Below are 12,840 nucleotides of genomic sequence, written 5' to 3'. Positions count from 1 at the left end.
TCTCCATGTGGAGGAGCAGCGGCTCTACTCCGAGCTCCTCCCGGATGGCCGAGCTCCTCACCCTATCTCTAAGGGAGTGCCCGGCCACCCTACGGAGGAAGCTCATTTCAGCCGCTTGTATCCAGGATCTATTTCTTTCGGACAAGACCCAAAGTTCATGGCCATAGGTGAGGGTAGGAACGTAGACTGACCGGTAAATTGAGAGCTTCGCTTTTCGGCTCAGCTCTCTCTTCACCACAACAGACCGGCACAGCGCCCCCATTACTGTGGCAGCCGCACCGATCCGTCTGTCGATCTCCCGCTCCATTCTTCCCCCACTTGTGAATAAGACCCCGAGATACTTAAACTCCTCCACTTGAGGCAGGAACTCCCCTCCAACCTGAAGAGGACAAGCCACCCTTTTCCGGTCAAGTACCATGGCCTCTGACTTGGAGGAGCTGATCTTCATCCCAGCCGCTTTACACTCTGCTGCGAACCGCCACAGTCAGAGACCTGTCCCCAACCCGAAGGCGCAGGGATGCTACCCTCTCATCCACTGAGGTAAACCCCAACATGAGACAGCTGAGCTGGAGGGCAACAAGCAAACACACCCCAGCCTGCCGCCTCTCCCCGTGGGCCACTCCAGAGTAGAAGAGAGTCCAGCCCCTCCTTGAACCGCCACCTTAACGTGGTGGAGGGGTTTGAGTGCTTGAATGATCCTAGAGGCTATGTTGTCTGGGGCTTAAATGCCCCTGGTAGGGTCTGCCATGGCAAACAGGCTCTAGGTGACGGGTCAGACAAAGAGCGGTTCAAGACACCTTCTTTATTAATTATAATAAAATACTTTATTAAAGAGAAATTAAATGTTATTGTAGCTCGTATTATCCAGGTTTCTTCAAAGAACCGTTGTAGATGCTGATGGCTGTCGGCAGGGTCTCCTGTAGCAGTCTGTCTTACAGCAGATCTGACGAAGCCTCTGACTGAAGACACTGTTGTTGTATGATGCTCCAACTGTGCCACCGTGCAGTCCACCACTAAATGTATTAGCCAAAATGTGGTATGTAAACCCATGTGCAGAAAAACATATCTCCTAATTATGTGGCAGTATCTCATGACAAGTAACTCATTTATTATCAATTATAAAACTGTATTTCAAATTCAAAATTACTTTATTCATCCCAAAAGGAAATTAAATGTTGTAGCTCATATTATGCAGGTTTCTTTAAAGAGCCGTTGTAGATGCTGATGGCTGTGGGCAGGGTCTCCTGTAGCAGTCTGTCTTACAGCAGATCTGACGAAGCCTCTGACTGAAGAAGCTGTTGCTGTACAACAGTCTCATGAAGAGGATGCTCAGGGTGATCTGTAAAGTTCTTCATTTTATGAAAAATCCTTCTTTGCACAATCATCTTCAGAGGTTCCAGAGGAGTCCCCATAACAGAGACTCTTAGATTCTTGAGCTTTTTTAAGTCACTACTCTGATGCTGCTACCCCATCATATAGCAAAACTGTATTTTCTGTAAGGGCATATATCATGATTTTTGTATTTTTTCTTTTTAAATATGTAAAAAAAAAAAGCATCAAAGAAATAAGACAAGCACAAGGGAAACGAAAGAGCAGCTGAAAGTTGCCGTAGAGGGATGATGTCATGTTTGGAAAGCCGAACTGGCAACAATGTATAACACAATGGTAACCAAAGACAAAAGTATTAATAGCAATCCTTCCATCTCCAATGGGCATTTTTAAAATAGAGATTTTATTCGCCAGTTTATCTGGCGAAAAGCAGGAAGTCAGGATAAAAGCTTGAAGACCTAATAAACTGACACCCTACACAGATATTTAAAAGCAAGCTCAGTCTACCTGTAATTATTTTGTCCTTCAGGAAGAATGCTTGAAGATACGGCTTACATATAGAAAGGTGACCCATTATACTTCTGTTTAAACATCTGTCTATGGGCTATACAAAACATGTTAATTAAATGTTTTGCACAAAATCATTCTCAGATAATGAGATTTCACCTCCTCAGTTTCCCCTTTTTTGAGTTCCTTTCAGAATGAGCTGTTTTAGGGCTATGTCACTTTTATGCAGATTAGATTTATCTGGCCGAGCCCCCAAACAGCACTTCTGACGTGAAAACGAAACAAAAACATATTAAACATGGTCATGCATACTTGTTACATACTTAAACTGCTCAGCAGGTTTCCACATAGAACTGTTTTATATGTGACACACAGCTCGAAGCAGCTGGTCGCGAGTACCTGCAGCGTCCCGGCCACTCTCTGCCTCGCACTGAGAGGTTTATTCCTCTTCTTCGTCCCTAGTCTGGTTTAATGGCCTTTAACAACACCTTCTTTTCTTTTTGTTTTGCAAGCAGCATGCCTGACTATGTTCTGCCCTTAAGACACAAGAAAAAATACTTACATTTCTGTCATCTCCAGATTTGCCATGAACAGTAGGGACTGAATTTCTCTTCAGTCTAAGTCTTTCTGCAAATCCTGACGTGTACTGATGCAAGTTCTCAAAGCAGTCCATGGTGAAGTGATTCGCAATGTAACAATTGCCCTCAAAAATAAAATGAAGCCACGAATCTCTGTTATCCAATGGTGGGAGAACGTGGATGAACACGTGGGTCTTTGTAGCCCGCAACAGAACATCTGCCTTTGGTGGTAGCCATTGTAAAGCCCATGTAAGGTTAAACCACCCAGTGAGATGTGATCCTCTGGTGAAAATCAAGTGGGTGGAGCTCCGCTTCAGTTGCTGGCCAGGGGCGGGACTCGTGAGGTCACAATTACACAGCTTTTGAAACCTTGCATTTTCTAAAAAATATAAAACATTCATTTTTACCCAAAAAAACGGCTGAAGGTTTTGGGGCTTTTTTTTTTGCGTTTGGACTAGAAGCATTAGAGACCCAAATGAAAGTATAAAAATGATCAAAAAGTTAATTTTGCATAATGGGTTCCCATTAATGTGGTTTACAGACATCTATAGACCTATTCACAAACACGGGAAAAATAAAAAGTAACACCAACTAAAATAAAGCATTTTCTTACCTGGTAGACTTTAAGCTCACAGATTACAGATTGTTGCCTTAGTGGTGTGTCTGTTGACTCCCTGCTTGAGCTGTCTAAGTAATGGCATGTTTTTAGAATTTAACTAATATTGAATATGACATCTAAAAACTCATACAAAAACATTTAAAAAGTTTATTAGCTAGTATTTGATGTACTCCAAAAATAATTTTTATAGTGCATAGATCTTTTTAAACTGTATTTCTGTGTCCTACGTGAATGTAGACCTTATGCTAAACAGATCCTCTACTGATGCGGTGAAATCCTGATACCATTACACCAGACCAGCGGGTTTTTGTGCCTTTAAATTGAATTTATTTGCATTAAACTCCCTGATTGATCAGCAGTGGTGGCTCCCCAGCTCCCCGCCTGTCCCGGCCCTCCTCTCACTTCCTTACCCCTCCTTCTCCCCCACACGCCTGATGGTCCATCAGGCTTCTCGCCCCCTCCCCCTCGCTTCCATCATTTTACCATCTCTTACTCTCTTCCCCTCAACAAACATGGCCGCGAAATCTGATGGTGTTCCTGTCTCTCCGCAAAACGAAATCCCACCCGAGTGTCCCGCCAGGTCCGACCCGGCACCCCGGGAGCGCCGTCTGAACGAGCATCGGTACAGCCTAGAGGACTTCTGCTGGACGCTCTGCGTCCTTTTAGTCTTTTTCTCGGACGGGGCCTCAGACCTGTGGCTGGCTGCTGACTACTACATAAGGAAGCAGTACTGGCGCTTTGCCTTGACTCTGGTCTTTGTGATAGTCCCGTCCGTGGTCGTCCAGGTGTTGAGCTTTCGGTGGTTCGCGTATGATTTCACGGAGACCGTGGAGAGCGGCTCCGCCGCGGCCGCTGTGGTGGCAGCGTCGGGAACGGAGGGAGGCGACTTCAGCACCAAGGACAGCGGCGAGTGGGGCGCTGGCCGGGCTGCCGCGGCCGGGGTGCTGCCGGGGCCGTCCAGCGGGGGGCGAGTCCGGGGCTGCTGCAGAGCCTTCATGTGGTTCTTTCAAGCCCTCATTCACATTTTACAGCTGGCACAGGTCTGGAGGTAAGTCTGAAAACTGGTCATGATCTGGCAGGTTCGGAACACTGTCGCTGCTATTGTGTTGGCTGTTTTTGTGTGAGCACACCCTGTAAAGTCCAGCACCCCTCTCTGCTGTTACAAAACCTAATCATTTAGGGAGAATTGTGCCAAAAAAGGATGATTGTTTTTGCATTGTATGACATGTCTCCCCTGGTTTACAAGGGGATTAGACTCCACCCACTCACTCTAACCCCCTGGCTGGCCTTGGGTCAATCATCCCTTGGAAATGTTTAAACAAGTCCACATCATTATAAGATCATCTCTGCATAAACCTTTTATTTTGTATTTTTTTTGAAAGAATGGCTAATCACTCACAAGGCATTTTGCTTTTTGCCTGTGTTAAATACTTTTCTCTATCAAAATGTGAATTCTCAGTCTTAACATGAAAACAGTTATTTTGACACAAACGTATTTATGACACATGCCCAGACATTACAAAACCCCAGATGGACAATAGTAGGTCTGTAGGTCATTTGGTCGGTCAGTGATGGTGAGTTGGTACTCAGACTTTAAGTCCTCAGATGGTTTTTGACAGGTTTGAACTATTGCTAGTTGAAGGAGGGGTGTAAGACAATACTACTTTTTTTAGAAAAATATATAAATACTTGGCGATTGGGAGTGTTAAAGAAACACAATGTGGATTCATATTGTTTGATGTACCTGTAGGACAACATAATATGTGTGTTTCTGTGCCCATTGTCTTCCTTCCTCTTGAGACATCAGTATTGATCCCATACTTCCGCCCGGAGACAGAGACTGAGTGAGTGTGAGTGTGTCCAGGAGCACATTAAAACATTGTGGCAGCACAAAATTACCGGTAATGCCATTAAAGCTGTGTTGTGTGTGAGCGCGCGTGTGTCTGCGTACCTTGTTCGTGGGTGCCACACTCACAGCACTGTGTCTGCACATTAAAGAGGATTAGTGCTGTGTGTTTTACCCCGAGCTGTTAACTCACGAATGATCTGTCACTGATACACATTTAGTCAGGTGAACGGGGATCAATTGAAGCCTGCAACCTGAACTGAATGTCAGCTCAAATGAGATGTGATATGTGTCATGGATGGAGTGCAGTGAAACCATGAGCATCCTTCTGTGAGTCTTTCACCCTCATTACTGCTCTATTTTATCGGTATGTGTACATTTCAAGGCTTGCTTTGTGTTGAGGAAACTGGGGAAAAAAAGCTGTTACAGAGATTTTATGTGATGGATCGACACAAGGTAGTGCATAATAGTAAAGTAGAAGGAAAACGATACATGGTTTTCAAAATGTTTAACAAATACAAATCTGAAAAGTGTGATTTGCATTTGTATTTAGCCCCTTCAGCGCAAACAATTGCCTTTAGAAGTCACTTAATTAGTAAAAAAAAAAATCACTTTTGTTTAATTCAATCTCAGTATACACTCACCGGCCACTTTATTAGGTACACCTTGCTAGTACCGAGTTGGACCCCCTTTTGCCTTCAGAACTGCCTTAATCCTTCGTGGCATAGATTCAACAAGGTACTGGAAACATTCCTCAGAGAGTTTGGTCCATATTGACATGATAGCATCACACAGATGCTGCAGATTTGTCGGCTGCATCCATGATGTGAATCTCCCGTTCCACCACATCCCAAAGGTGCTCTATTGGATTGAGATCTGGTGACTGTGGAGGCCATTTGAGTTCAGTGAACTCATTGTCATGTTCAAGAAACCAGTCTGAGATGATTCGTGCTTTATGACACGGCGCTTTATCCTGCTGGAAGTAACTATTAGAAGATGGGTACACTGTGGTCATAAAGGGATGGACATGGTCAGCAACAATACTCAGGTAGGCTGTGGCATTGACACGATGCTCAGTTGGTACTAAGGGGTCCAAAGTGTGCCAAGAAAATATCCTGCACACCATTACACCACCACCACCAGCCTGAACCGTTGATACAAGGCAGGATGGATCCATTCTTTCATGTTGTTGACGCCAAATTTTGACCATTTTTCCAATCTTCTATTGTCCAATTTTGGTGAGCCTGTGCGAATTGTAGCCTCAGTTTCTTGTTGTTAGCTGATAGGAGTGGCACCCAGTGTGGTCTTTTGCTGCTGTAGCCCATCTGCCTCAAGGTTTGACTTATTGTGCGTTTAGAGATGCTCTTCTGCAAGCCTTGGTTGTAACGAGTGGTTATTTGAGTTACTGTTGCCTTTCTATCAGCTCGAACCAGTCTGGCCATTCTCCTCTAACCTCTGGCATCGACAAGGCATTTGTGACCACAGAATCTCTCTTTTTCGGACCATTCTCTGTAAACCCTAGAGATGGTAGTGCGTGAAAATCCCAGTAGATCAGCAGTTTCTGAAATATTCAACCAGCCCATCTGGCACCATGCCACGTTCAAAGTCACTTAAATCACCTTTCTTCCCCATTCTGATGCTCGGTTTGAACTACAGCAGATCGTCTTGACCTTGTCTACCTGCCTAAATGCATTGAATTGGTGCCATGTGATTTGGCTGATTAGAAATTTGCGTTAACGAGCAGTTGGACAGGTGTACCTAATAAAGTGGCTGGTTAGTGTAAATACGCCTCTTTTGTGAAAGCTTCAGAGGTTTGTTGGGGAATGTTAGTGAACAAACAGCACTATGAAGAACAAGGAACACATCAGGGATCAAAGATCAGGGATACAATTCTGCAAAAGTTCAAGCAGGGTTTGGTTATTAAGCAATATAGTAAGCCTTTAACTTCTGATTGAGTAATGCTCAATCCATCATCTGAAAATGGAGAACATATGGCACAGCTGCAAAGCTATCAAAACAGTCATCAACCTAAACTAAGGCAAAGAGATTACTCAAAAAAGCAGCCAAGACACCCATGGTAACTCTGGAGGAGCTGCAGAGATCTACAGCTCAGGTGGAAGAATCTGTTGACAGGACAACTATTAGCCCCCACTCCCATGAGCCTGTCCTTTATGGAAGAGTGGCAAGAAGAAATACACTGTTGAAAGAAAACCACAAGAATACATGTTTGCAGTTTACCAAAAGCCATGGAGGTTAGACAGCACACAAGTGGGAGAAGGTGATTTGGGCAGTTGAAACTCTAAGATAATTCTTAGGCCTACATGCAAAACATTAGTTGCGTTCACATCACGCTTCACACACCATCCTCATTGTGAAACATGAGGGTGACAGCATCATGGTGTGGGGGTGGGGATTTTCTTTAGGGAAGCTGGTCAGAGCTGATGCAAAGCTTCATGGAGTTAATGCAGGATAATCCATAAGAAAACCTGTTAAATGCAGCAAAGACTAAAACCATTCATGGAGGTTCATCTTCCAGCAGGACAACAACCCTTAACCTACAGCCAGAGGGTTCAGATCAAAGCATATTTATGTGTTAGAATGGTTTAGTCAAAGCCTTGAACCAAATCCAATTGAGAATCTGTAACAAGACTTGAAAATGGATAATCACAGATGGTCTCCAACCAATCTGACTAAGCTTCAGGGGTTTTAAAAAGAAAAATGACCAAAGATTTTTAGTCTTCAGGTGTCCAACGCTTGTAGCAACATTCTAAACAAAGCTTGCAGCTGTAAATTAAGCTAATTCTGTCTGAATTCAAATGCATTCACAAGTCAAACATTTTCAGCTTTTATTTGTAAAAAATGTCGAAAACCATGTATTCTTTTCCCCCTTGACACAGTACAGCACATGCCCTACTATTCAGATTTGTATTTGTACAAAAAATAGAAAACGTACCTTCCACTTTACAGTTATGCACTGCTTTATTTTGTTCTATCACTTAAAAACCAAATAAAACACGTTGAAGGTTGGAGTTGTAATATGACAAAATGTATCTCTGCATAGAGTCTCTCTTGTGGTTCAGTAGTCTCCTTGACATGAATCTCTTCTGACCCTCTTTCCCAAGGCAATTACAGAGACATTTACTGCTTCAGTGCTCACTTGCTCACTGAAATTTATCAGCATTTTCCCAATGTGTCCAGTTCTCGTGAAGCCAATCATTTAAATACAGTAATTTTGCATAAAAACGGATGCTGACAGCATTTATTTGGATTTGTTTCTCTCTTTCTTCCTGCTGTTTCTGCAGCCTTGTTCCTTTTTTTTTGAAGAAAAGAAATTAAAGACAAGTTCCATATTTTTCTCTCTAGTCTGCACTAAAATTATAACTAGCAAACTGTTTAGTTGAGTTTCAGTTTAATCTAAATCCCTTTTCAAACATCTCCTTTTCCTCTGAAACTAATGCTCTGGTGACAGCATGTGAATCTTCCTCTAATGCACAGGTATGTCCACACCTTGTATTTGGGAGTGCAGAGCCGCTGGCATGGAGACCCGGAGCGCCGGCACTATTACTGGCGCATGATGTTTGAGAGTGCAGATATCAGCATGCTGCGTCTGCTGGAGTCCTTCCTGAAGAGCGCTCCGCAGCTGGTGCTGCAGCTCAGCATCATAATCCACACCAATCAGGTGCTGCCTCTTCAGGGTGAGTGCCCCCCAGTGACCAATCACCACAAAGACCATTAGCATCACATCTGTCAAACACAATTTTGCAGCCCACACAGTGAACACACTGTGCATGATGAGTCACTTGAGCTCTCCTCAATCAGAGACCATGCTGAGGTGAAGACATTTACAAAGCCTTGCAAAAGTATGTGTACCCCTTGACCTCTTTTAACATTACAACCACAGACTTTAATGTATTTTCTTGGGATTTTATGTGGTAGGCCAACACAAAGGAGCATGTAATGATGAATTGGAAGGAAAAGGAAATGTGGTTTTCAATTAGAAAAAAATCCAAACATGAAAAGTGTGCCGTGCATCTGTATCTAGCCCCCCTGAGTTAAAACCTCAGAGAATTACCTTTTGCTAAAATTACAGCTACAAGTCTCTGCCAGCCTTGCACATCAAGAGACTAAATTATTTCCCCCTTCTTAATAGTTGAAGCTTAGCCAGACTGGAAAGAGAGCATCTGTGAACAATTTTGAAATCCTGTAACAGACTATCTGGTGGATTTAGGTCTGGGCTTTGACTGGCCCATTCAAACACATGATTACGCTTTGATCTAAGCCATTCTGTTGTAACTCTGGCTGTATATTTAGGCTTGTTTTCCTGCTGGAAAGTAAACCTCCACCTTATTCTCAAGTCTTTGCAGCATGTAACAGGTTTCTGTCACGGATTGTCCTGCTTTCAGCTACATCGAGCTTCTTGTCAACTCTGAGCATTTTCCATGTCTCGGCTGAAGAAAAGCATCCCCACAGCATGATTTCAAAATGTGTGTGTTCGAGAATCCCAGTAATTACAATGAAGTTTGGGGTTATAATACGGCAAAAATGTGAAAAAGTTAAAGGCGTTTGAATATTTTTGCAAGGCACTGTCAACTCTTTTTGTTCTCAATGGTGAGAAAATCGGCCCATCCCTCTAATCTCTCCTGATCTTGTCTGTGCAGGGATTTCAGCTTCTACCTCACTGCTATCCCTCGCCTGGATGATCTCTTCCTACCAGAAAGTCCTGAGAGACTCAAGAGATGACAAGCTTCCCATGACCTACAAAGCCGTGATGGTCCAGATTCTGTGGCACCTGTTCACCATCGGTGCTCGCGCGCTGGCCTTTGCTCTGTTCGCCTCCATATTCCAGCTTTACTTTGGAATCTTCATCGTGGCCCACTGGTGCATCATGACCTTCTGGATAATCCAAGGCGAGACTGACTTCTGCATGTCCAAGTGGGAGGAGATCATCTATAACATGATGGTGGGCATCGTGTATGTTTTCTGCTGGTTCAGTGTCAGAGAGGGGCGCACCCGTTGCAGGTTGCTCATCTACAGCTTGACAGTGTTCACTGAGAACGTGGCGCTCACCACTGCCTGGTACATGTGCCGTGGAACCACAGAGCACCACGGCGGCCCAGACTTCTACACCGTTATCATGGTGTGTGTGGTAGCCAGCAGCTACGCTCTTGGCACCTTCTTTATGTTTGTGTATTACTGCCTGCTGCACCCTGATGGCTCCATGTCAGGGTGGGGTTATATAGTACAGAAGGAGGTACCTGTGGACATGCTGGCTTCCCCAACCTCCAGCCTCCCTCCAGATCTAGTTAGCAGCCCTCCGAGGACCCTTCAGAGAACTAAAGGGTTGGACAGTGTGCCTGGGATGGATGGAGACGTCTTTAAGGTACGCCCTCCTAGGGGAGCTAAGCCCCTAATGCCTCATCTCAAACCCAGGACAGAGGGGCCCGTCATCCGAATAGACTTACCAAGGAAGAAATACCCAGCGTGGGACGCTCACTTCATTGACCGCCGGCTGCGTAAAACCATCCTGGTGCTCGAGAGCGCCGCGCCCGTCACGCCAAGGATTCAGTACCGCTGCTTGAGCACAGCCAAAGAAGTGATGGAATACGAGACCACAGTGTGATGTGCCGAAGATGCTGTGACTCACAACCACGTGGACATCCAGCCTTAAGTGAAGATGGCAGGAAGACTGCTGTCGGTGCACAGTCTGTTTCAGCTCCATAAGCTCTGATTGCTCTCTTTGCTGGCAGGCAGTGCACACAAACAGGCAATGAAAGGTGTGGAGTGATGTGTCTTTATGTTCTGCTAGAAAAAGGGTAAAAAAAAAACCTTGCAATGTTGTGTACAGAAGGAGCATACTTTGGTTTCTATATCAGTTCTCAGGTCATAATGTGGCACAAGAGGTGAACTTAGAGAAAAGCACAGGCAGGCAGAGAAGTGACGCTGTTAGTAGCTCCTCCGTGAGGGAGCACCAAGGCGTCTTCTGCAGGGGGTCGACAGCGGAGACAAGCCTTCAGCATGCAGGATTATTTATGGCAGCTAGAACACTGCTGAGTGACTCTGTGAGGCTGTTAAAAATGTTAATCCTGCAAACAATCTATAAGAACCACGGCACTGGTAGTTTTCTTGGTGTTTGTCATTTTCAGTAGCTTAGAATCATTTTGCAAGTTTCTGAAGAGTGGAAGGTAAAAGCAAGATTTAGGCTGAATGTAAAAACTGGGGACAGTGTGAATATTTAAAACAAGGCTTTTTAAGCATTTTCATCTTGTTAGTAAGTTTTTAACATTCCTGTGGTTCTTATTTCAGCTAAAATGGAAAAAAAAATGAAATTTGTTTACAAGCAGTGTGTTAAATCATTATTTTCTCTTTTAAGAATGCATGTGTGCTGAAAAACATTTTTGTTGTGATTTTCATCATTTTTACAGGATGTAATTGTGATGGACTTTACATGTCTTTACTTACCCCATCTTAAGCAGCAAAAGCTACATGACAGATTATTATTATTTAACATGTAAATTACTGTAAAATGAAGAGGATGTTTTAGAGGGACAGCAGTGTTTGTTGTTGTACTGTACTGATACTTTCTTAGAGTAACTATCTTAAAAAATGTAGAATAAACAAGCAGTTCCTAGTTCTTGAATCCAAAAATCAAAGCCATGATAGTAGTTGTGGTACAAATATGAGGCTTAATTTTGGTTGTGCTTTGATTTCCTGACATTTTATAGTTGTTACTTTTCCTTACTCAAATTTCCAAAGTTCTTAATCATTTTTGCCCAATTTAAAAGTACAACAACAAAAGTACAGTAGTAAAATATAAGTTAAAATGGAGAATGGATGGACAGTTTGTTGCTTCATTATATTTCCTGAAGTCTATAATGTGACACAAATCTTCTAAAAGTCTTTGTGTGTTTTTGTTTTCTTCAGCGGTCTAATTCCTCAGACCAGTCTGGTTCAAAGGTTAAACCTTGGAAGCACAATCACCTTTAGACACTTAACTGATCTTTTCCAGTTTACCATCCTAGCACAATCTGGGCATTTTTAAGCCAAAATTAATGACAAAGTGTTTTTCTTAGGATAAAAGATATATGAGTTTCTGACCTGAAATCTAAATCTTACCAAGGTTTTGTTTCTATAATGTGGACAGAAAATTGATATTTCTGAATCTTGTGTTTTTGGGGTGTCTGTCCGAGCTCACAGACCAGCATGTGTAAAGATAGTGGAACTGGGTGGGGGGGTTAGGAGGAATTCATCTGAAATGATGTCATTGAGATGTTACGCTTCTCTGGTAAGACCTTAGTTTGTTCTTCGAAACGACACTAAAATAGATCCACAGCCCACAGAGACTCTTTTTTTTGCTATCCCTGCTGCAGTTTCCCAAAGCCAGTCAGGCTTTAGTTTTGGTGCTAAATGTTTGAGTCCATCATGTGAGAACCATAAAGTGTACTGTAAAAAGAGCTGGTTGTGGCAGGACCTGGGTGGGGCTGTACCTCAGAAACAAAGCTGAAATCAAAAGCCTTAAGCTGGTTGTGCCAGCTGTTCTGATACAAAAAGTAAAAATTTATCAACAAGAAGGTGATGACAATTTCATTGTGGTATTGTTGCTAAAATAAAGAGCAATTTGTTTACCTGAACTTTGCTGTTCCTTGCTGATTCAAAACACGCTTTCTATACGACCTCTGGCAACAAAAAATATAGAATCAACACTCTGGGAGGATTATCAATTCACTTATGGCAACAAATACAAATCACAGATATGAGACAGAACTGATTTTTTTAACTCTCTCGCCTTCTATTACGTAACTCAAAGTAATTAAATAGCATTGTCTTAAATATTCCTTCTCCAGATCAAGTAGACAAAAAGGATGGATTCACTTTTTACTTTACCTGTAAGTCTAATAATGCTAATGAGTATGGTGTCTGAAGACAGTGTTTGCACACCGTAATGAGCTTTCACAGCTGGCGGA

At 43.1% G+C, this 12,840-nt stretch overlaps 1 protein-coding gene across 1 annotated transcript; it reads left to right on the top strand.

Annotated features, from left to right (window-relative positions):
• Positions 1 to 3,491: 3,491 nt before the first annotated feature.
• On the top strand, positions 3,492 to 12,507 carry xkr7a (XK related 7a). The gene is made up of 3 exons (XM_047383595.1): positions 3,492 to 4,081; positions 8,375 to 8,574; positions 9,538 to 12,507. The coding sequence occupies exons 1-3, from the start codon at positions 3,546 to 3,548 to the stop codon at positions 10,497 to 10,499; spliced, it is 1,698 nt and encodes a 565-aa protein (XP_047239551.1). The 5' UTR covers positions 3,492 to 3,545; the 3' UTR covers positions 10,500 to 12,507.
• Positions 12,508 to 12,840: the final 333 nt, after the last annotated feature.

This window comes from Girardinichthys multiradiatus, chromosome 1 (genome assembly GCF_021462225.1).
Source record: "Girardinichthys multiradiatus isolate DD_20200921_A chromosome 1, DD_fGirMul_XY1, whole genome shotgun sequence".
Classification (NCBI taxonomy): Eukaryota; Metazoa; Chordata; class Actinopteri; order Cyprinodontiformes; family Goodeidae; genus Girardinichthys; species Girardinichthys multiradiatus.
Note: the sequence above shows the minus strand (reverse complement) of the source record. Positions and strands in the feature narration are given on the sequence as shown.

Excerpts from the sequence above, each read along its gene's own strand:
- xkr7a (XM_047383595.1), top strand. The coding sequence starts at position 3,546 with ATGGCCGCGAAATCTGATGGTGTTCCTGTCTCTCCGCAAAACGAAATC. Across the intron at positions 4,082-8,374 it reads CAGCTGGCACAGGTCTGGAG|GTATGTCCACACCTTGTATT; the intron begins GTAAGTCTGAAA and ends TCTAATGCACAG. Across the intron at positions 8,575-9,537 it reads TCAGGTGCTGCCTCTTCAGG|GGATTTCAGCTTCTACCTCA; the intron begins GTGAGTGCCCCC and ends TTGTCTGTGCAG.